The sequence below is a fragment of the Chenopodium album genome, chromosome 1 (assembly GCF_948465745.1).
Source record: "Chenopodium album chromosome 1, dcCheAlbu1.1, whole genome shotgun sequence".
Lineage (NCBI taxonomy): Eukaryota > Viridiplantae > Streptophyta > Magnoliopsida > Caryophyllales > Amaranthaceae > Chenopodium > Chenopodium album.
In genome coordinates, this window is record NC_137834.1 from 18,920,071 (window position 1) to 18,943,513 (window position 23,443).

The 23,443-nt window shown below is 36.2% G+C and overlaps 2 protein-coding genes across 7 annotated transcripts; one reads left to right on the plus strand and one right to left on the minus strand.

Moving 5' to 3' along the window:
• Window positions 1-3,987: 3,987 nt before the first annotated feature.
• On the minus strand, window positions 3,988-7,545 carry LOC145642534 (uncharacterized). The gene is made up of 3 exons (XM_081693743.1): window positions 7,266-7,545; window positions 5,216-5,332; window positions 3,988-4,650 (listed from the first exon to the last, which is right to left on the minus strand). The coding sequence occupies exons 2-3, from the start codon at window positions 5,240-5,242 to the stop codon at window positions 4,189-4,191; spliced, it is 489 nt and encodes a 162-aa protein (XP_081549869.1). The 5' UTR covers window positions 5,243-5,332; window positions 7,266-7,545; the 3' UTR covers window positions 3,988-4,188.
• A 4,573-nt stretch (window positions 7,546-12,118) lies between these two features.
• Window positions 12,119-23,063, plus strand: LOC145570334 (GPI mannosyltransferase 1-like). 6 transcript variants are annotated; one of them, XM_081629489.1, is made up of 7 exons: window positions 12,139-12,402; window positions 13,376-13,568; window positions 13,773-14,045; window positions 14,496-14,678; window positions 16,065-16,603; window positions 16,735-17,087; window positions 22,797-23,063. In XM_081629489.1, the coding sequence occupies exons 3-6, from the start codon at window positions 13,778-13,780 to the stop codon at window positions 17,053-17,055; spliced, it is 1,311 nt and encodes a 436-aa protein (XP_081485615.1). In that variant the 5' UTR covers window positions 12,139-12,402; window positions 13,376-13,568; window positions 13,773-13,777; the 3' UTR covers window positions 17,056-17,087; window positions 22,797-23,063. The 6 variants fall into 6 exon arrangements, 5 of the variants coding, with proteins under 5 accessions (XP_081485791.1, XP_081485615.1, XP_081485684.1 ...); XR_014096485.1 differs by lacking the exon at window positions 13,376-13,568 and having other exon boundaries at window positions 12,120-12,402; window positions 16,986-17,087; XM_081629414.1 differs by lacking the exon at window positions 13,376-13,568 and having other exon boundaries at window positions 12,142-12,402.
• The last annotated feature ends 380 nt before the right edge of the window (window positions 23,064-23,443 follow it).

Genomic DNA, 23,443 nt, shown 5'->3' on the forward strand with positions numbered 1-23,443 from the left:
AAAGGCTTGTAATCGCTTCCCTCACGTGTTTCAGTTAATACCACGGATTGCAATCGATAGGAATACTTGCATCATAATGTGACAATCATGGGATTTCATACTTGTCAGCTTCAATTCTCCATTTAAGGTTACAAATCTTTTCATGTTAGATGAGTACCCTGATGGAACCTTAATGACGTACAGACATGCACAAAACATACGTTTCTCTACCCTTGACAATGTATAGCAAGCGGGGGGTAAATAATTCTTTTCATCCTTCCCTTTACCCTTAACTTTCTTCTTTGACGCATCTTTGGCCTTTCCCTTTCCCTTGCTCTTCTCCTTCCCTTTTTTCGAAACATTTTCATCTTCTATTCTCGGCTCCTTCCCCTTTCTAACCTTTTCTTGAGGCCACAATTCTGGACGAATCCCCATCTCTTTCAAATCTAACCGTGCACCCTTTCCGTCCTTTGTTTTGCCTGGGATATTCATAAGCGTCCCCAAAAGAGCATCACACACATTCTTCTCTATATGCATCACATCAAGACAATGCCTAACGTCATGTTCTCTCCAGTACGGAAGCTTCCAAAAGATTAATTCTTTCTTAAACAGAGCAGCTGAGACCACAGTTTTTTCTGATTTTCCAAACATCGTTCGTATCCCTTTCACCCGAGCACTAATCTCAGCACCAGTCAATGGTCTAGGCGCAGTATCCTCTTCCACGGTTTCATCGAAAGCCTTTTTCTGCCTACGGTACGGGTGATCACGCCTAAGGAACCTTCGAGTCCGTAGGTAGACATCTTTGTGAGAATGAGTCAGGTATACGCTTGATGTGTCATCAATACATATGGGGCATGCTTTTTTCCCTTTGAACTTGTACCCACACAAGTTGCCATATGCAGGGAAGTCATTCATGGTCCACATAAGGGCTGCACGCAATGTGAACATCTCGTTCTGATGATCATCGAAAACGGAAACCCCTTCGTCCCACATCTTTCTCAAGTCGTCAATAAGCGGCGCAAGGTAAACATCTATGTCGTTTCCAGGTTGCTTAGGACCAGTTATTAGCAATGAAAGCATTACATACTTACGTTTCATGCACAGCCAAGGAGGCAAATTATAAATCACTAAAAGTACCGGCCATGTGCTGTGTTGGGTACTAAGAGTGCCAAATGGATTCATCCCGTCCGTGCACAACCCAAGCCTTAAATTTCTGACTTCATTACCAAATTCCTCAAACTTCAAATCAATGTTCTTCCACTGTGGAGAGTCAGCTGGATGCTTCAGCATTCTGTTTTTCTTTCTTCCCTCTGCATGCCACCTCAAGTTTTTAGCGTCTTTTGGTATTGAGAATAGACGCTTAAACCTTGAAATAATGGGAAGATACCACAACACCTTAGCAGGAGGTCCCTCCGTGCCAGGATTGCAACTCATGCGCTTGTACCGCGACCGCTTGCATCGTGGACACTCCTGCAGTTGTTCATACTCATTTCGATACAAAATACAGTCATTAGGACATGCATGTATCTTCTTATACTCCAAACCAAAGGGACACATGAGCTTCTTTGCGTAATAGTAAGACTTAGGAATTTCATTCCCATCAGGCAACATATCACTTAATGCGGTCAACAAAGAAGTAAAACTGATGTCTGTCCACCCATGCTTCGACTTAATGTTGAAAAGTGTTAGCACGGCCGATAGTTTGGAGTATTTTTTGCACCAGGGATACAAAGGCTTTTTGGAAGCCTCCGATAATAACTAAAACACTTCTCCTTCAACACCATGCAACATCTCATCCACTTGTTCATCCTTGACCTCATCCGCCTGATCATCATCGGCTCCATCCTCACCATTATCAACAATATAGTCATCATTCTCGTATTCCTCGTCCACATGAATCTCATTGCTTCTAACACGGACATCATTCCGATCAAGATCCCCACTGTACTCTCCACTTTCTCCGTGCCAAATCCACACATGGTATAATTGCCTAAACCCACGACATAATACATGATCTCTAATGATTTCAACACTATCGACCACATTCACATTATTACAATCAACACAAGGACAATAAAGGCCTTTGCCACCCAGTTTGCGTTGATAAGCTAAAGCCCTCTCGCAAAACTCTTGAACCCCATTCCAAAATTCCAATGTATCGCGTCTACCATACATCCAACCACGATCCTTCTCCATTTAGTAAATTGTCTCTAGACATATATAGCACCATATAATTTATAATGTGTAAGTGCTACATATTTTATGTAAATCAAATTCAAGTACAAAACGTAAATATACCATTCATATAGTGAAAAAAATGCATGTTTCCAAAGGGTCCTTATCACTCCAACCTAACTCATCCTTGAATGTCTACTCTCACTAGTGAATGTATGTCAACTTTCCAATTTTAAGGAAAATCTGGCAGCATTTCCCCCTAGTTCTCCAAGTACACGATGTAGATAATTAATTACCCACATATGTACCCAGATAACATAGTGAGGAAATGGTAAGCCAAGATGTTCCTTAAAATCGAAAAGAAAACATACATTCACCACCTAAGTGAGAGTACACATTCAAGAACAGTCCCAACCGGGGACTATTCAAGACTTTCTCCTAATGAGAAATCCTTGAACGGGTATCTAGGCATATGATGATGCAAGTATTCTATATATTGTTGTATTTATTTGCAATTAAACAATACACAAATTGCAATTTCATGAATAAACTTTTATTAAATGGATAAATAGAAAGAAATATAGCTAAGTAAAGTTTATAAGTCATACCAATATAGCAACTACCCACTTGAGCTCAATATGTAGTCCTCAAGCTAATTAAACTCGTGCTTCAATTCATATATGAATCTATATATTAAAAAAACAAAAATTAGCAACGTCACTAATTCTCTAATATATTCACAATTCTCTAATGTATTCACAATTCTCAAATTTATCCACAACTAATTAAGTGGCAATATCACTATTTCTCTAATTTATGCACAATTCTCTAATTTAATCACAATTCTCTAAATTATTCACAAATCTCTAATGTAATCACAATTCTCTAATTTATTCACAATTTTCTAATTTATTCACAACTAATTAGTAGCAAGGTCACTAATTCTTTAATATATTCACAATTACCCATTAAAACAACCTAAAATTACACATTAAAACATACAAAAACTCAACTAATTAAGTAACATTTTTACTAATCTCTATTATATTCATAATTACTCATTAAATCAACCTCAAAATAACCCATTAAAACATACAAATTTTTCAACTAAGGAACAAGGTAATGCAAAATTACTCTAATCTATAATATGTATTCAAAATTACTCTAAACATACAAAATTACTCTAATGTATAATATGTATTCAAAAATTTCTAAGAAAAAGGTTAATTAGCGACGGCCAATGTAGTCGCAAATCCGTCGCAAAAATGGATTTGCGACTGATTTGCGACTAGTTTGGTTCGTTACTAAAGACCTCGTCGCAAATCCTTTTTTGCGACTAATTTTTGGACAGTCGCAAATTTAGCGACGGATTTGCAACGCCTTTGCAACTACCATTTAGCGACTAACTTTCAAATTTTAGCAACTAAATTATTGTCCGTCGTAAACTATTTGCGACGGATTAGCAACTACTTAGACCAATGTTTTAGGACTACTTTTGCGACGGATTAGCGACTACAAGACTAAACTTTTGCGACTACGAGACTAAACTTTTGCAACTACGGAGACTAGTTTAATTGCGATGGATTTGCGACTACTGAGACTAATGTTTTTTGCGACGGATTAACAACTACTTACGAAACAAATTTTTGCGACTACAAAACTAATTATTTGTGACAAATTAGCGATTACTGAGACTAATGATTTTGCAACTAACGAATCAGTCTCTAAACCAAATTTGCAGTTGCTAAATATTTGCGACTGGCGATCAATATTTGAGACCATAATTCAGCGACAACCAATATCAATCACAAAAAAAAGGTACCCACGCATAAATTCAAATAACCAAAATGTTAATTTTATTCAAATATCCAAAATATAATCAATTTTGTATCAATGTATTAAAAAACAATATTTAACTCATATGACTAATTGTTCCAAAAGTCACCTCCCATATAAAAAAAGCTGCTTCAAATAAGAACTAATGACAATGTAAAAGACCAGTTGTTCATAAAATTACCACCAATAAAATAAAAATCACTTAGTTGTATCACGAGAGCGGGTGACTGCAGGCGTAGGAGGCTTATAAGGACGGTAAACTTGTTTTACAAGTGATGCCATTTCCTGCAATGTTTTTTGCATAGCTAATTTTTCCTTCTTCCATGTAGCTTTTTCGATCTCATGATTTTCGACGAATTCCTTAGCACATTTTAAGCTCTCTGCCGCTATTTTTTGGCTTTCTTCCACCTTGTTATGGTTTTCTTCCGCCATCTTCTTTAGTTCTTCAACTTGAGAACTTAATTGAGAAATCATGGAAGGAGTGGAAGATGATGCAGTAGATTGAGAAGTAGGATCGCTCTTGTAATACATTTGTGAAGCACTCCCTAAACCGTAGACTTTTCCTTTCTTTTGCCCACCTACAACCTCCAAGTAGACTTTGTCGGGGTTTATCTCAATTCCTTTGTTCTTATATTCCTCAAGTTTTTCCATATATTCTCCCTGCATTAAGATATGTATTAGTAACTATGATCTCAAATGTTAAAACTTAAATAAACTAAATACATTTTAAAAAAAACAACTATAATAAAAATACAAGCAATGACTCGGGGCATCGTCCGGGATAAAAACTTGTTTGGACTTCTAAAACACAATTTAATTTAATTGTTATCTTATAGTCTTTCATTTTGGACATAGTAAAAACTTGCCTTTAGATACCATCTGATTTATTTAGATACCATCAGATTTTGGTTACAAAGTGAAAAGTTAGGTGATGGTCTAAGCAAATGGTATTGATGGCAGTGAGGGTCCAAGCAGTTATTAGTAAAAATTTCGGCAGAGTCTCCTTTATAAATTGAAGAATTCCCTCCTATAGGGTATGGCTTCAAAATAAACCTGTTTCAATTCACATTATGCCATACCACATTAATCATATGATTAATGCCGGCAAATCATTCTCATCCTCCGACTCAATCACACAAACAAATAAACAATCCATTATATCTCCAAACATTAACTACCATATATCTTTTTGTAATCTTAGAAAAATATAGAAGTATACTCATACCATGACTTTTTGAGACTTGTCACCCATCAATTCAACTTCATCATTGCCCACACAAACAGAATGAGTGCTCTCATAGACTTCAGCAGCAGTTGGTAAAATTCCATCCTTTTTCTTTGCCTTGTATTAGAAGAAGTTGTTAGCACTTAAATAAAACAACAAAAAATAGGGGGACATAGACTACAGAGCAATTGTAATAAAGACCAGTTATAGTCATCTATATTAGTGGCTAAAAAGTTTCTACTTGCTTCAATCTGATATTAAAAATCATAAGTTTGCTGCTAAAATCATACACTTACCATTTTGGTTATCCTCATCTAATGGTATCCTCATCTAATGGCCAAGGTTGATGTCACATAGATGTTGGGAAATAAAACCGAATTTGACAATGACAACAATACAGTGAATACACCTTATTCAACCCAGATAAGAAGATGAGGGTAGTGGGAAATGTGAGGATATCAAAATCAACATACGTAGTATGTAATTAACACTATTAAAAGTTTCTTAGTCAAGTTAACAGTGAATGACCAAGAAACTTGCATGCTTAATTACAAGTTCTTAATTACAAGTTCTTCACCCCTGACTCCCCGAGTCCTTACCCAAGTAGTTTGCACAACTCACACCAGCTATATGTTCACTAAGAAACCTGAAGTTGAAATGCATAACTCCAGCACCAATTCGCTTTAATGATTTGTTAATATATTTAACTTCATAATAACTCCAAACACATTTCCAATCCAAAAGCAACTCCAATTCTCCAAATAAGTGATCCATGATTACACATTATATAGAGGTGAAGTGAATTCAGACCAAGCAGATACTCAGAAAACAGAATGAGTGAATGCATTTATGCATTCGATGCCGGGTCAAGGTAAATTTTTATATCCAACAAACACTTGATGAATTTAAATTCATCACCTAAAATAAAACCAAATTGAACCACCCCTTGCGTCCTTACCTAGTCATCCCCTGAAAGGAAGAAAAACTCAAGAACAAGGCTTGAAGCTTGACAATCCAGTACAATCTATCTTATATTCTTAGTAATCAGTACATCAATCTACATAACACCACAAAACCAGCTGATAATATTCAACCCAGAATACATACTAGCAGTTGATAGCAAATTCAGCAACACACATTCCTCATTTATCTCGACAATCCACGTCTTTTTCCTAAGGCAAATAGGGGTACTCTAAGACACAAAAACCATGCTTTACCTTCACATTATCACCCCCAACACAACACCACGAAACGGGTTGCATTTCGGATTCCACCCATCAATCATAGTTGAAAGCACTCTAGTAAAACTAATTTCTTACCTTTCCAATAAACAACAGAAATCAATAATCCCAATTTACAACACAACACAGTTATATCAAATTCAAATTCCTAAAACCCTAACAAACTAAATCAAAAGGGTATTACCAGAAATCATCAAAAATCACTAAAATTAGAAATAAATTGAAAAGAATAGCAAACTAACCATGAAAAAATGAAGAAGAAGATGGCACAAGTAGTGGACCCACCAACAAGACCTTTCCCATAACAGAGACACTTAGTAACACCATTAACAATCAAATGACTAATCAATAGCAAAAAAATCGCAGCAACTCCGTACAACGTCGAAGCATCAGTACCGTACTTAAATTAGGAGCAAACTCAATTAACATACTGTTATTCTAGCAACCACCCACAACCGTGGCCATGACAACCAACCAGCAGCAAATTAGGCTCAAAAACATGATAAAATCAGAGCAAACAAGAATTCAATTATAACTAGCGAGCCTCAATACCCTCTAATGAACAGGAATTCAGAGCAAAACGAGAATTCAATTAACAACAAACCATTCGGGATTTTTACATTGAAAATCATTCGGGATTTTTGCATACTCAATCAATTTTGATTGATTTTTAATTAATTGACTTCAATTAGACCATGGAAACCAAATTAAAATCAATAATTGGACCCAAAAAAAAAAATCAAAGATAACCCTAAAATTCATAGTCGACAAATTACAATAAGCGAAGGGTGGAAGGCATTTAAACTTACCTGGGAAGAGACGTGATGGCGCAGCGGAGCTAAGGAAGGTGAAGAACGACGGTGAGGGGCTGAGGGTTGATTCTCTTTGAAAAACCCTTCTGCGTGTATAAACCCGTACCCTTTCGACTTCCCGGAGATCTTATCGGTAACCGCCTTACAATCCTCGATATCGCCGTACTACGAAAACGCACTCCTCAACTAACAACACACACAAGGTGAAGAACGACGGTGAGGGCTGAGGGTTGATTCTCTTTGAAAAACTCTTCTGCGTGTATCTTGAGACTTGAGTGATTAATTCTTTTTTTTTTTTTTTTTTTTGTTTTGTTTTAAATGATTAAGGATTTTTTTTTTTTTTTTTTAGGAAGAGTATGATAGTTTTTGTTTTTGACGGTGAATAAGATTATAAGACTGATTGATAATTCTTGTTTTTTTGGCGGCAATAACCTTTTTTCCGTTTTTTTTTAGGAATAAGGGGTTTTTTTATTTTTTTTTATTATACTAAGGGTTTTTTTTTTAATTTCTTTAATAAATATTTAAAATAATAGTAGCGACTACCGTGTTAGTTGCAAATTATTACAAGAGCGTCGCAGATTAGCGACCGCATAGCAACTATTATAAATTCGGTTGCAAATTTTGTGACTACTCGTCTTTTTCCGTCGCAAAAATATTTTTTGCAACTGATTATTATAGTAGTCGCAAAAATCAGTCGCTAATTAACGACCGCATAGCAACTACTGCAAATTCGGTTGCAAAATTTGCGACTACTCGTCTTTTTCAGTCGCTAAAATTATTTTTGCAACTAATTATTATGGTAGTTGCAAAATTCCGTTGCTAATTCACCTTTTTCTTGTAGTGATAAACAACCAATGCAAAAATTAAAAAAATTAGGGTAAAATTATATACATTCCTGGACTTTAATTTTCTTAACAATAATTGTTCAAAATGCTATTGAAAATAATAGAATTCATATTTCAAAATAATTGTTCAATTTTTAACAAAAAAATAAAAACTTACCATAAATTAGTTGGAGGTGGAAGAAGCTAAGGGGATGAGAGATTGAGGAAGACCCTCGCTGGTGGAGGTAGCAGCGGTGGTGCGCACTAGTGGAGGCAGCGCGGAGGTGGAGGCGGTGCGCGCTGGTGGAGGGAACAGCGCGGAGGTGGAGGCGGTGCGCTGCTGTTTCGAACAATGCTGGTGGAGGTCGGTGAAAGACATAGAAGGGCAGGGCAGGGGAGAATTAAGGGTGGTGGTTTTCGACAATGTTGGTGGCCGGTGAAGGTGGCGGCTATGGTGGAGGGAAAAGGGGGAGGTTGCCGCTGTGGTTTTCGACAATTGTTCTTCGTCTCTAATGAAAGAAGTCAGGTTAGAAAGGAATGAAAGAGAAAGAGATCGAGGAAGGAGAAGAAAGGAGTAGGCCGCGGTTTTTTTTTAAAAAAAAGCCCCGGTTTAATTGGCACTGGTTCAAACCGGTGCCCTTTTAATTTTTGGCACCGGTTTGAGTTGAACCGGTGCCTTTTCCCTTTGTTTAAAAACCCGCCCAATTTTAGGCCGATTTTTGGCACCGGTTTGGCCTGAACCGGTGTCATATGGGGAGTGCCAAATGCTATTTTTCTACTAGTGACAAGACACTTTTCCTGGGCACCGTTTCACGGTGCTGACTGTCGTGACACGGTGCAGTCTACCGTCAGACGGTAGAAAGCCCCGTGCCACGGCACTGTTCACCGTGGCGCGGCAGAACATGCTGTGACACGGTGTGCAGTTCCAGGTCAGTTTTGTGATTTTTCCAGATTTTAATCGATTTTAGGTCCATACTAATTACTATGTGAAAATAAAAACCCTCGGTCATGGGTTAAACAAAAGAGTAAACACATGAAGGTTAGCACCAAACAATCACATAGCATTTAGGCACGATGATGTAAAAAAAGTTCGCAACCTAGAGTCAAGATCTATGTTCAAATATTGGTCAAGCTTTGGGTGTCAAAAGGGTACCATGGTTAAGAGTTTGGACGCGTTAGCAAGGCAGCCTCCCTTGAGGGTGTATGCCAACGGGCGGCTCCGCGAGTTCGTGATGAAATCGAACTCGACTCCATGGTTTGGGTGGATTTAATGACTCGGATGAACCCTTATTGCCATGAGCATTTTTTGGTTGATAGAGCTTAAATCCCCCGGGGCTAAGACGCATGTAGAACACATAAGTTTTTTCAGAAAAATCGAAGGAAGTTGACTGTGAGAAGAGAAAATAAGCCACCGGACTGATTTTAGGACTGCCGTGACACGGCAAAAATTCCAACGGTGCACTGTACCGTGGCACGGCAGATTTTGCCGTGGCACGACAGTCAGAAGATCTGACTGGTACCCTGTTTTCCTTCGTGCGCAACCAAGTTATTCAATTTTTCCTACGGGACAGAACTGAATGCGACGTTAAAACGTCTATGCAGATGCAAAAATGCCAAATTAATCACAGGAATATTTTTTCAAGAATCTTTCAAGTCTCATCCACTCATCTTAATTAAATATCGATCACTCAAATCGATAAATAACCAAGAATCCTCCCCAGTGGAGTCGCCAAATTGTAGGCGTCGTTCGAAGTGCGCCTACGTTAAAGCATGTGGTGAATATGCTTGGCACTCATAGGAAGTGGGAATTGACATTACGATTAGGGACAACGATTAGGGACAAAGCAAAGTAGGGAGCCGCCAACAAGTTTTTAAGGAACTTGTAAACCGTTCACGGATCATAAAAGGCAACCACGATAAAGGGACAACGATAGTCAACAACGATTGACCCGTGAAGGTTACACCCCATTCATAATTCATGAGATTACTAACTCCATATGGTTCGGAACCACGAAAGGAGGATCGGGGATGATGGTACGAAGTGAGTCATGGAGTCACATTCGCCCGTATTGGCCTCTACTCGATTCTTATAGTGAAAAGTGATTCGTGCGATCTCAAAAACATACAAACAAAGATTCAATTTGCTCCAAACTATTATTAAGCTAAATTGGTTTAATATTAATGCAACACATAATTCTAAAATATTTTCACTTCGTCAAAATAATATCATACTTCATATGTTCTTTAATTTGATTTTGAGTTACACTTCATACATACATAAGTGAAAAATAGCAAACTTCTCATATTTTAAGGGACATATAAATTAATGACAAAAGCATGAAAAATTAAAGGAAAATTGTTAGGAATAATACAATCTTTCACCGATCTTTTAAAATAAAACGACATTGTAAACACAAATTTTAAATCTGAAAAATATATAGATTCAAAACAAATGCAACAAAGAATTAATTTTATTAATTTGATAATTTTGGGTACAATCTCTAATTTGCTCCTCTGATTCGATCTCCACTTTGGTTTCTCTCTGTTTTTCTCCTTTTTTTTCAAATGAAACAGAGAACCTCTATTTATAGAGAGAGACACCCTAGGTTAATTAGCTTAGGGTTTGATATGTATTGGGCTTTTGAGGTAATCATGACTCATTTACAATAGTTTAACCCATTTTAATAGGTTTTAACTATTAAATAAACAAATTAGTTAAAAATAATTAAAATGGGTTAATTTAATTTATTTCACCCAAAATAATTAAGTTTAATTAATAGTCAAATAAATAGGAGTCAATACTTTGACTTTTGACCCATATAATATCCGATGTGGCACTTTTATAAATTTTTCGCGCCTACAAACATTTTGATCATTTCGGAATAAATAAAAAATCTTTAACACACATTTTCTGTAAGTAGAATAAAAAAGGAAAAATTAGAAATAATAATCCCAACTTTGTCTAATTTATGTAGAATAATCCCAACTTATAATTATAATGGAATAATCCAAACTTTGGGGGTCTTCTTTTTCTTCAATCCCAAATACCGGTTACCGGTTGAATGGGTTAATTTTTTTATTAAAATGACACGTGTCACAAATTAATTGGTTAATAAATACATAAAAAACAAAATAAAAAAAAAAACCAAAAAAACCTACCATGAACCAGACAACCACCCAACCCCTCCACCCTTGCTCACCGGAGCCCCAAACCCCACCCACTGCCCTCTCCCTTTTTCACCGGAAAAACCACGGATGCCAGACCGAAACCTGGCCCCGATCTTCCCCCACTCCGGAAAACACCATCGCCACCCCTATCCGACCTCCCTCATCCTGAAACCACCGAAACCCCAACCCAACCCATTGTTGGCTTCCCTTCTTGCCTGGCCAACCACCACAGCCTTGCCAAACACCACAGTTACTAACCCCAGTCGCAGCCACCGACCTCAAAACTACCAAACAATCTCTCAATTCCCCCAGCCACAAGCGCCGGCCGGCATACCGCTCACGAAACTCACTTGAAACCCTTCCCCTAATCCCGAAAATACCTAACCCACCCTCGAATTTGCGATTTGGGGTTTTGGTGGCTGCGATTTTGGGATTTAGGTGGCTGCGTTTAGGGATTTTGGTGGCTTCAACCTTGGGGTTTCGGTGGTTGCCTGGGGGAATAGGAAGGTGTTTTCAGGGAGGGGGAAAAACGACGACGTAAGGGGTGGGGGATAGCGGCGGTTCGGCGAGGGGATAAGAGGCGGTCTAGCTGTGGTGGTGGAGGTATGGGTGCACAGGGGGGGGGGAAGGGGAGGTTGGTTGGGTTTTCATTTTTAAAATTTTTTTTGGACCAATCAAGGCTTGCCACGTGTCAAGTGACCTGATATAGTAGGTCATTGACTTTTGTTGACCGGTTAAGGATTGAAGAAAAAGAAGACCCAAAAGTTCGGATTATTCCAATATAATCAAAAGTTGGGATTATTCTACATAAATTAGACAAAGTTGGAATTATTATTTCTAATTTTTTCATACAAAAATCGGTAATCCGGCTTTATAAGTTAAATCGGATATGTGTTGCATTATGATTAATTCGATTTTTTGTAAAAAAATTTAGCATAAAAATGATCTTAATTTTTTATTTTTATTTTTTATTTTTAAAAACAGAAATCCCCTCCACCTCCCCACTGACCCTTCCTGTTCAATGTTTTTTGATTCATTTTTTTCCTCTCGTGAGCTTTTCACTTTAACGCTGCACCTATTTCTCTGTCTCTCCATTACAGCGTATTCTTAGCTTTCTCTCCTCCATTGAAGTTGGTTCTAAGGTATGATGTTGTTCTATCTTTTCTTTATAATCGAATATCAATTTAACAATTAAGAATTCATCTTTAATTTAAATTTCAGTACAATCAAATTAGGGTTCTTCTAATATGGATTATTGAACTATTGACTATTATTATTGAAATCAAGTCGGGTAATAACGAGCAATTTTTGTTGACATTCTTAAGCAAGAAGAATGTATCTATGTTTGTAGCTTAATTAGATAATGGAGTCAATTTTGGTTGTTAAGCAATGTTAAGATGTAAGTATGAAATTGAACATTTTCTCGTTTGGACAATTTAATTTATAGATGCAAAAGCAATTTTTGAATATGTAAAATCATACAGAGAAATTTCGGTCAAATGTTAATTAGGACTCTGATTTGTATCCACTTTTGGTCATATAGTTTTAAGCATCTTGCATTTGATACTGGTATGTAGGAGACGAGACTCGGACTAGTATCAATGCAATGTGTGCTATAGTCAAATAAATGGAATGATCTCTTTGTGGGAACAATGTATCTGCGATCTCAGATTTAATCATGGTGTTGTAAATATATATCGGGTTGATTTTTTGTTGATCATGCATTGCCTCTTAATACTAATATGACCCGAGCAGCCAGTGAAACATATTACTGTGAGTACCAAGCCTAGGACATACTTCCTCCATCTCTTTATATCTGCAACACTATGACTTATACACTATTTACATACACTACTTTGACTAAATCTGATGATATTCTTCAGGAAATATATAATCATGTAAAATCTTGTTACATTTGCTTCAATTTATTATTTTTATATATTGATTATTAAGGATGTTAGTAATTAAAATGATGCATCAATAAGCATGAAATGAGATATGTTAGTAAAAAGATTGAAACATCAAAAGTATATTTTTAGCTTAAATAGCAGGAAATATAATTCATTTCAAGAGGAAACTTAACTCCAACATCTTCAATAATATATTTGAATTTAGATGTAGACTTCCATAGGCCCGGGAGGAATTGAGAGATGATTGTTTGAAGTTGCTTCAAAAATCAAATTTTGCCTATATGATATCCTTTTGATGGTATTTGATTAGAAGTTGAAGCTACTGAGTAGTTTAAGGATAACGTGCACCACCGGTCTTGTACCTCTTACGACTGCCTTCATTTGTACTTGGTTTGAGGGTAAGATTGTGATTACTTTATTTTAATTCAGGTTCTTTCTCTCTTGTTTATCTTGACACAAACTGTTGTCCTTCTCAACACAAGTATTTCACTCGTGGAATTGGCTTTGATACTTGTATTGATGAATGTTCAGTCATTTATAGTTTGTAGAAAATTTGGAAAGCTAATTTGAACTTACTCCAACAAGATTTTTGTCCCATGCAGCATCCATGGTGATTAATTTTCAATCAGTGCTCATATTCTCAACCATTTTACGGGTACTATTGATCCTCTATGGAGATTGGCAAGACTCCCATATGGAAGTTAGATACACTGATGTTGATTATCTTGTATTTTCTGATGCTGCTACTTTGATGTCTTCTGGGGAGTCTCCTTTCAAAAGGACCACGTATCGTTATTCACCATTGCTTGCCTTTCTACTCATACCAAATGCGGTTTTTCATCACTCTTGGGGGAAATATCTATTCTCAGCTGCAGGTATGAAAGAATCATCCTAACAGCTCTAGAAAAAGCTATTTTACTTGGCATTATTTTTAGATATCTGGAATTCAATTTCGTTGTGACACATCTTATCCCTGCTCTTTTTTTTTATGTACATTCCTCATGTATGTGGAAATAAATTCTTCCATTCTAAACACTTGAAATTTTGGCATTTAACTTTGGTTGAGCTTCTGTTTTTGGTTTAGGGTGACCAGTTTTTATGATATTGTGAATTTGCTTGCTTTTTTTATTTATTAATTGTGGTGGAGCTTAATGTATTATTAGAAAGAAGAGAAATTTCTGATCCATTGTTGTGGTCAACAATTTCTTTGTCATAACTTCTGTTACTGTGGTCTTGCTATTTACAGATTTGGGAGTGTACTAGGAAATATGAGGTGCACAAGTTTATTTGGCCATCATCTGAGTTGCAACATTTCTAATTTGCAGATCTGCTAGTTGGATACTTAATTCGTTCCATTTTGAAGCTACGTGGAGTACCAGAGAAAATATGCACTTACTGCATGATGGCATGGCTTTTCAATCCATTTACCTTCACCATTGGAACTCGTGGAAATTGTGAACCTCTTGTTTGTGCAGTAATCTTGTGGATCATTACCTGTATTATGAGGGGTAATATTCTAAATTCAAATATCTTTCTTTTCTTTCTTTTACTGCGACGTGGCTCCATACGGGGGAACTGGGTTCTTAGGACTTAAGTCATCCCCCTTATCGGATTTGAACCGATGACTTACGCCTTACCATGGCAATTTAGTTTGAAATCTTGTTAGCCGGTAAGCCCCATATAAATATTCTTTTTTAGTCTTTCAGTTTGTCTTTTGCTTTTTATGAATGTGAAATCACACAAGCTTAAAAAAAACCTCTATGACAAGTTCATCACTCAAACAAATACTTAAGGAACCTCACAAATTTAAACTAATGCCAAGGCTGCAATAATTGGTAGCTTTTTACCCTGATACAACTTGTGCTTTGACATGGGTTTCATTCTTTGTGAGCTAAGATAGTAGTGATACACTATTAGGAGCTGTTGAAAAGGGAAAAACATGAAAGGATCTCTCACTACTGTTGTGAAAAACAAAATCTGGGGAGTGCTAGCAGAATGATATACAGTGAAAATTGCTCATGTTAATGTGAAGGCCTACTGGGTTTAAGATATTTGCTCTATTTACCATATACATTGCATATGTTAATGTTCATTGTTGTAGAAAGTACTCTTCATCATTGAGGCCTTCCAGATTCAAGTCTACCTTCTTCACTGAGAAATTTCTTGAATGCAACAGTTTTTCTTGAGTAGTTCTCGTTATCGCAGTTTGTAAGTTCACAATTTCTATTCATGCACAGAGAGATAAATCATTCCCCCCCCCCCACCCCCCTCTTTTTTTTTTTTTGGGTGAAATCTGTGACTCAAACAATTTAATTTAAAGTGGAATAAAAAACTGGTATGGATGGTATATATATTCATGCGCATATGTGTAAGTATACGTCATGTATGTAAATAAATTTGAAGAAATGGTTTTGAATTTGCTAACAAAAGCAGTCTTTACATAGGATCCTGTCGAAATTTTCTAGATAATGTGTGTAAGTATAAATTTTTATATTAATTAGTGCTCTTAAATTTGAAAGACCAGTCTTTTGACAAGATACCATCAGAAATTTTAGAAAATGAAGTAATTCTAGTGCTACCCGTTAGAGTTTAAAACACTTGAACGACTAATAAATGAGATTATATGCTTTAGGTTTGCTAAGTGAATGCTTCTGACAAATGCTAAGTGGCACTTGATATTTGTACATGTCAGTGGATGTGCATGTTATATAATTTTTAAGCGCATTTGTGGTGCAACTTACAATGTTCTACCAAGCTTGTTTTGTATGTTTACTTCATTTTATTTTTTTGGAATTTCTGACCGTAAGACATTATAGATTTTTTTTTTTTTTTTCTTGGGCAAATTGTACTAATTTCATAATGTCTTGTGATTTTCTGTTCTTATCTGTCAACAGGGAAGGTCTACCAAGCTGCAATATGGTATGGACTTATTGTCCACTTCCGAATATATCCTATTATATATGCACTTCCCATAATATTAGTTCTTGATCCACGAGTCATCCAATCTGGTCAGAAGCCCACGCTTGTGAACTGGAGCTCTGATCAAGAAAAATCACCTCAACGCTTAAATGATACAGACCTGAAGTCTTTGTGGACTGTACTTGCGAGCTTTTTTTTAGGCACTAGGATCCTGTTTGGATTGATATCAGGTGCTGTCTTCTTTGGTTTCACGGGTCTCTTTTATTATTTATATGGGTGGGAATTTCTACATGAGGCATTGCTTTACCATCTCACACGAACTGATCCTAGGCACAATTTCTCTATATATTTCTACCACATATACCTTCATTATGAGCATGAGCTCTCAATACTTGAAAAGCTCGTCTCTTTCCTACCACAGTTTACCGTTCAGCTGGTTCTTATGTTCAAATATGCCCTCGATCTTCCCTTCTGCTTTCTTGTGCAGACAGTGGCATTTGTAGCATTCAATAAGGTTTGTAATTTTCCTTTCCTTTTGCCATATTTTTTCTTGTTTTTCGTTTTCTTATTAATGTCTGTAGTCTTTTAAGTGATTGTTGTATATATGCAAATTTTGAGTATGTTTGTTTCCCCTCTCAACATCAGGTAATTACGGCACAGTATTTTGTGTGGTTCTTTTCCTTGATACCAGTGGTATTGCCATGGAGTAAAATGAAAATGAAATGGGAAGGACTCTCCTGTATAGTAATTTGGATGGGGACTCAACTTCACTGGCTGATGTGGGGTTACTTATTGGAATTCAAGGGCAAGAATGTGTTCTTACCTCTTTGGATTGCAAGCCTATTATTCTTAGCTGCTAACTGTTACGTTCTCATTGTTATAATTTGCTGTCATAGATACTCTCCCATATTTCAACATCTTAGCACAACCTCAAGAGACTCAAAAGGGCGTCTAAAAGTCAAGTAAGCAATTAGAGCTTTGAGACAGTTAGATTTCAGGTAATTTCTTGTAACTTAACTTTTGTTACTACTTGTATTAGATGATTTGTTACCAAATGAGTTATTACTCCTTTTTCCTCATGCTACCTTGCAATACTGAAAAAAGAAAGGTGAGTTTTTGAATTATATGGACAAATTGCTATGACTTTTACATTCCCAAAGAAAAGAGCTGGGCTTGAGTTTTCTGATAAGCTTGATCTTGTTTGGGTGGATCTCCATAGTTTAGTTAGCATGAGCTTAATTTTAGTCTTCTTCATGCTCATGATCGATTTAACTTGAGCCAAAGCTATACCAAGTCTATATGAGTCAAGTTTAAGATGGATGTAGCTTAAGTTATTAGCATTGCTGATATGGTGAATGTGAAATTTGGTACTGATTTATACATCCTAATGGCCTTAACCTTATATGGAATTTCATTTTGTTAGTAGTTAATGCTTTTATTTTAGGCTTTTAGCCTTTACGGTGTGTTTGGATAGAAGGAAATGGAAGGAAAAGAAGGGGAGGTAAATGGAGAGATGTGATATCTTTCATTTGGATAACAAATGAGGAAGTAAGGGAATTGGAGGGGAGAGAAATGAAGGGATTAAATTATAGGAAAATGATCCCTCCAACAATGGAGAGATTTGGAAGGAAAACTCACCATTCTTCTCTCCCCTCCCTTTCCCTCCCCTTCTTTGCTCCTCCCTTTCCTTCTTTTCCTTCCTCTAATGTTATCCAAATACACTGTTAGTGTTGCGTATACGAAGTAGCAAACTGTATGAGCATATTAATTGTCTTCAAAGCTAAATTTTCAAAATTTCATTTCCAACTGTCAGATTCTCTCTCTCTCTCTCTCTCTCTTTTTTTTTCCTCTTTTTCCTCTAATACTCTAGATTATTGATTAGTGTATCTAACCATTACTCTCTCTCTTTTTTTTTTTTTTAAATTACTACATTTTGATATTTGATATCCGAATAGTGTTCTCAGGGAAAAAAATATCTAAGAGGAATTTCACTTTTTCCTTTCTACTCCTTATGTCTGTTTCCACTCTTCTATTCCATTTTCTACCTTATACTACCATTTTTCTTGAGGTACTCCCACTTAAGCAATTTGATTTTTATGGCAAAATGGTAAATAAAACAACATATATGTCGAGTCATCATGACATTTTTCATAAATAAATCAACAATAGTAGGACCAATATTTAATACTATTTTGCCATTTTTTGTTTATTAAATTGGTTAACTGGTATTTTCTGATTTTTCTCATCCTTGAATTTTTGTTTACGTAGTAGGAATTCTACAAATTTACAATTGTATTTTTTATTTATTTTTTTTTTTACCTTCAAAATAATTGAAGTTAAAGTGTCATCACTTGCATAGTTACATGTGCCTTACTGACAAATATAATTTGATGGGCCAAGGGTATTATTATTAGAGGAAAGTGGTAGCTCAAATCATAAAATAACCACATTAACAATTATAATACTAATACGATTAAGTTAATAAATTAAATTAATTCAAAAATAAATATTAATAATATTAACAAAAATAACATTAATACTAATAATAATTATAAAAAAAAAAAAAAAGACAAAAGCTAACGAACGCTCCGGGGGCGTTGGATAAGCTAGCTAAAAATAGAAGGATTAAATTAAAAATTAACATTAAGATGCGTGATTTTGTAATGCTTTTCCACCCAAAATAATTAATGAAAATAAAAAAATAGACTTCTACCCAAAATAATCAAATCCACCTAGGCAAATCCAAAAATTCTAGGCGGATGTAGAGAGGCAGATCCGGAAATTTTTGGTGAATTCGGATTTTTTAGGTGGAAGTCTGTTTTCAAAAAAAAAAAAAAAAAAAAAAAGACTTATAGAATCTTTTGACGACATCTCTAGAGTACGAATATTGTCGTCCATCGTCCTAAACTTGTCCAAAAAACTGGATAAATTTTTTGGTGGTGGATCGAAAAAAGTGGGGTTAGATGTCGTGGGGACCGACGTGGTGGGCTTGATATTTTTCTTAACCACGTGGTATAAATTAGAAGGGTCAGTATGATATAATAATGGCCATGACTAATAAATGACTATTTTATAGTCCAACTTGCAAAAAGGCGAAAATTGTCCATTCATGTGAAAAAGAGAGTGTTCCCTTGTAAAAGGGAAACGACGTTTACTAATTCACTTTTATTTCATAGGATTTAGAATCTGAAGACGGCAGTGATAGTATGAATTATAGTGTGAATTTTGTCACGGACACTTAATTTCCAACGTTTGAGGATGTAGTTAAATGGGCGTATGTTGTTTCCATAAATCTGGGATGTATTTTGGTGAAAATGTCTTACAACTAAAGCAGAGATGGTCGGCCGTATCGATATTTGAAATGTGATCGGGGACGAAAAAGCAAGCCTAGAGATTTGGAGAACGCGATACGGAAGGACACAAAAACCAAAGCTAATATTTGTCCTTTCTACATCATGATATATTATGAATTCACCACTAACAGTTGGAAGATCCATGTAAAAAATGATAAAATCGAGACCCATAACTATCCAATGATTGTGTCTCAGGAGGGTCATCGTAAAATTAGTGGATTGAGCCTGTGTGCAAAAAAGGTTGTGCGTGACATGACAAAGTCTAAAATTGCGCCGCGTAACATTATGACAACTCTTGTAGAGTAATTTTCAAGTGATCATCCAAACATTTAACACATTTACAATTGCCGAAATAACTTGAGTACGGAGATGTCCAAAAGTAGAGGAGTTGTTCAGCAGTTTCCTCATTTGGCAAGACAGAGTCGGTATATTTACTGGGTCATGGCCGATGACCTCGGCATTCGGCAACATGTGTTTATGGTGCACCCAGTTACGATGAAAATACTCCGCACATACCCACATGTAATAGGTATGGATTTGACTTACAAGATCAACCAACAAACCAGAATTTCCTAGTTGGTTATGTGTTCATGCGCAAAGAGTACACAACAAGCTGTTGGAGGGTGTTGCAGAGATTAATTGAGTTGATTGGGTTTGATAAAGTGTCATCGGTAATTTTTTAAGACCATGAACTTGGCCTTTGTGCGTCTTTGAAAGAAGTGTTTCGAGTGACGTCGCATTTACTCTGTCGATGACACATTAACTGATATGTTAAAAAACAAGAAAATTGGTGCGAGTTTTAAAAATGGCAAATGGGAACACATCATAGATGCTGCAACCGAGATGCAGGAGTATGATGTTGCTCTAGTTACAATAAAAGATTTGTGGGCAACATTTCCGGCAGTGATTCTTTATGTTGAGATAATATGGCTTTGTCATAAAACCAAATTTGTGACATGTTGGACGAATCAAGTTCTTCACTTTGGTAACACGAGTAACTGTACAGTTGAGAGCTAACATACAACAGTGAATACATGGTTTGAATCATCGACATGTTCTTTGTTTTACTTTAGCAGTTGTTGTCTTTACTTTGTTAATGTAATTTTAATAAAAAAAATAAAATTATAATGTCTTTAATAATCTGAATCAATGGCAGGTTCTTTGGATACCGTATGGGCCCGAGTACATTGTCATATTGGTAATCAGCATTACAATTCGTAATGGTTTGAAGGTATAAAAATTTAAAATTCGTGAGAAATGCAAAAATTTGCCAATGTCACGTATAAATGGCAAAGTGTCTCAACATTGTTTGAAAATACTCAATGATGAGACGACAAGGATGCGGGAGTTGAGTTACCAGGTATATGAGCCTTGTGGATGTGCAATGCGTGTGACCCATGGTATGCCATGTGCATGCCAGATACATGATTCGCTAATTGCATAGACAAGCTTATACCAGGAAAATTCATCCCTTATAGAAAACCTAGGTTATTGGTAATGGTGTTAATATTCCTGAATTGGTTAACTATTCGACCGAGAAAGTTGGACATTTTCGTTCCCTGGTTGATGAGGTAATTGATATTGACTCTACTGTACTTTGAAATGTATCTCGTATCATTGAAGATGAGCTGCATCCGGATCATACAAACCTTGAAGAACCACATGTAAACCTCAACGTTCGAGGTCGAAGGAGGAACAATGGTACCAGACGTAATCAAAGTTATTTCGAGCATGTAAACCGTCGAAACACTCAACGTGGTGGTAACCAACAAACATGTACTAATAAATGACTATTAATTTTTAAATTAAATGTATTTCAGCTTCTAGTGTTACAAATAATTAACTATGATTTTTGTGCATAATATCCGTGTGACATTAGTCAGTGTAGGTATTTGCACTTGTTTTCGGAACCGATGTTGCCTTATATCACGGCATAGAAGGATGCCATTGGTGATGGGAACTATGGATTTCATTGTGTGGCAGACTTCTTTTTTTTGGTGATCAAGCGCAATGGTATGACACTCGGAAAATAATAGCAAATGAGATCGTCGGTCATCCTATGTTGTACGAACGGATTTACAGGCTTGAAAGAATTTGGATGAATTTAGAACGTATTCGATGGGATAGTGAGGTGGTTAGGGAGCGACATTGGATGGTAACAATTCAAGATTTATTTCCTGTTGCTACTTGGTTCAACGCAAGGGTGATTTGTCTCGGTGTAGGCCTAATACCAATTTAATATTACCCATGCATCACGGAATTACCATTGAGGGCATGAAACGGGGTCAGGGCATCCGGTAGAGAGTTCGTGATTGCTACAATTGGTGGGTCACATTTCATCCGTCTTGATCCCTGATTCACATCTTTTGTTAATCGCAAGTTGGTGGATTGAGAACCACGAGCAAAATGTTGATGGATGAGATCAACAATAAGAAGTTAGAATAAATATGTGGAACACATTAAGTAGGAAGTAAACTTATCTATGTAATTATTTATGTACTTTCAATAAGTTTGAACAATTGGTTTGCCTATCATTGCCATGAACATGGCCTTCACCTTAAACCTCTTTGACTATTGACACTTGTAGGGATCTTTCTCTTTTGGAAGCAAATAGAATTTTCTGGTTTCTGGGTTCAAGTAGAACCATTTCTCATCAATGTGAATGACTTCTTTCATGTCAACAAACTTTGGGTCCCCTTGACTTGGAATTGGGTTTATGTGACTTAAAACCCACTTCAACCTTGCCACTTTGTGGTTGGATGTCAATGCAGGATGGTTTGTGCTTGTGTGTGTGCTTGGTCTTCCTTTCTTCCTTAATCTGTGAATTGTTGAATGTGAAACATTCAGTGCTCCTGCATAGCTTCTCTGTGTTGTTCTCTTGTATAATGGGACAGATTACAACCATTCATTAAAGTACTCTTTGGGTTTGGGACCAGTCCTACCAGCTTTTTTAACCTGACATCAATGACATTCCTCTAGGCCATTTGCTTCTTAATGTTTGCATACAACCTAAACATTGTTGATCTATGAATGTCGAATTCTCTTGCTTGTTAGGATAAAAAAAAACCCCTTGGAAGATCACCTCCTTGCATCTGTAACAGAATGGCATCTACGATTTGCCTTTTCTGTTTTATGGTGAGGTCTCTTCTCTTCTCTCCTTGCTGGATTGTTTGCTGATTGTTTAAAATCTGATAGTATGCCCATTCTGCAGCATATTCATCTTCTGAATCAGTACTTGACTGTGATGAATCAGTGGATAATGCTTGTTGTTCTTCACCTAGTAACTGTTCTATTGAAAAAAAAAATTCTTCAATATCAATATCCATTGACAGATACTACCTTGTTCTGACCCAGGTCTTGCGATGGTGATGAAGTGGAGATGCAACTTTTTGGACAACTCGAACTGAACCAGCTTTTGGAAGATTTCAAAATGAAGATGCTGCCCCTAATTTAGCACTAATTAGATTTATGAATGTAGGTTTTGTGTAATTATGGTAGGTTTTGAACTTTCTTAGTGCTAACTTTTAGAAATTTAAGGTGAAATGTATTCATTAGGAGGGAGTAGAAAATGTTGATGTACTAAATATATATGATGAGCTGGGTGTGTTTTAAACAATTTATACCAACATTGCTTGGGAAAAAATTTGTAGTGGAAAACTAAGTTTTTAAATTTTGGTGAAAATTTGGGAAGGAAAAGTACACCCTCCAAAATAAGTCCATGTGAATGCTTTGAAAAAATAGGTAGTCCCTTTTACTTCCCTCCTTTTTAAAACTTAATTACATGGAATTAACTTATGCTTTACTCCCTTAAAACTTTTGACTTGGAAAATGTGCAACCTCCTTTTGTTGCAAGAAATAAGAAGCGGAGGGAGTACTAAGTACTCCGTATTAATGTTATTATTGTTCTTTTAATTAATATTTATTTTTATTATAGTTATTATTAGTATTAATGTTATTATTGTTAATATTATTAAAATTGTCCATTTATGTGGAAAAGGGTG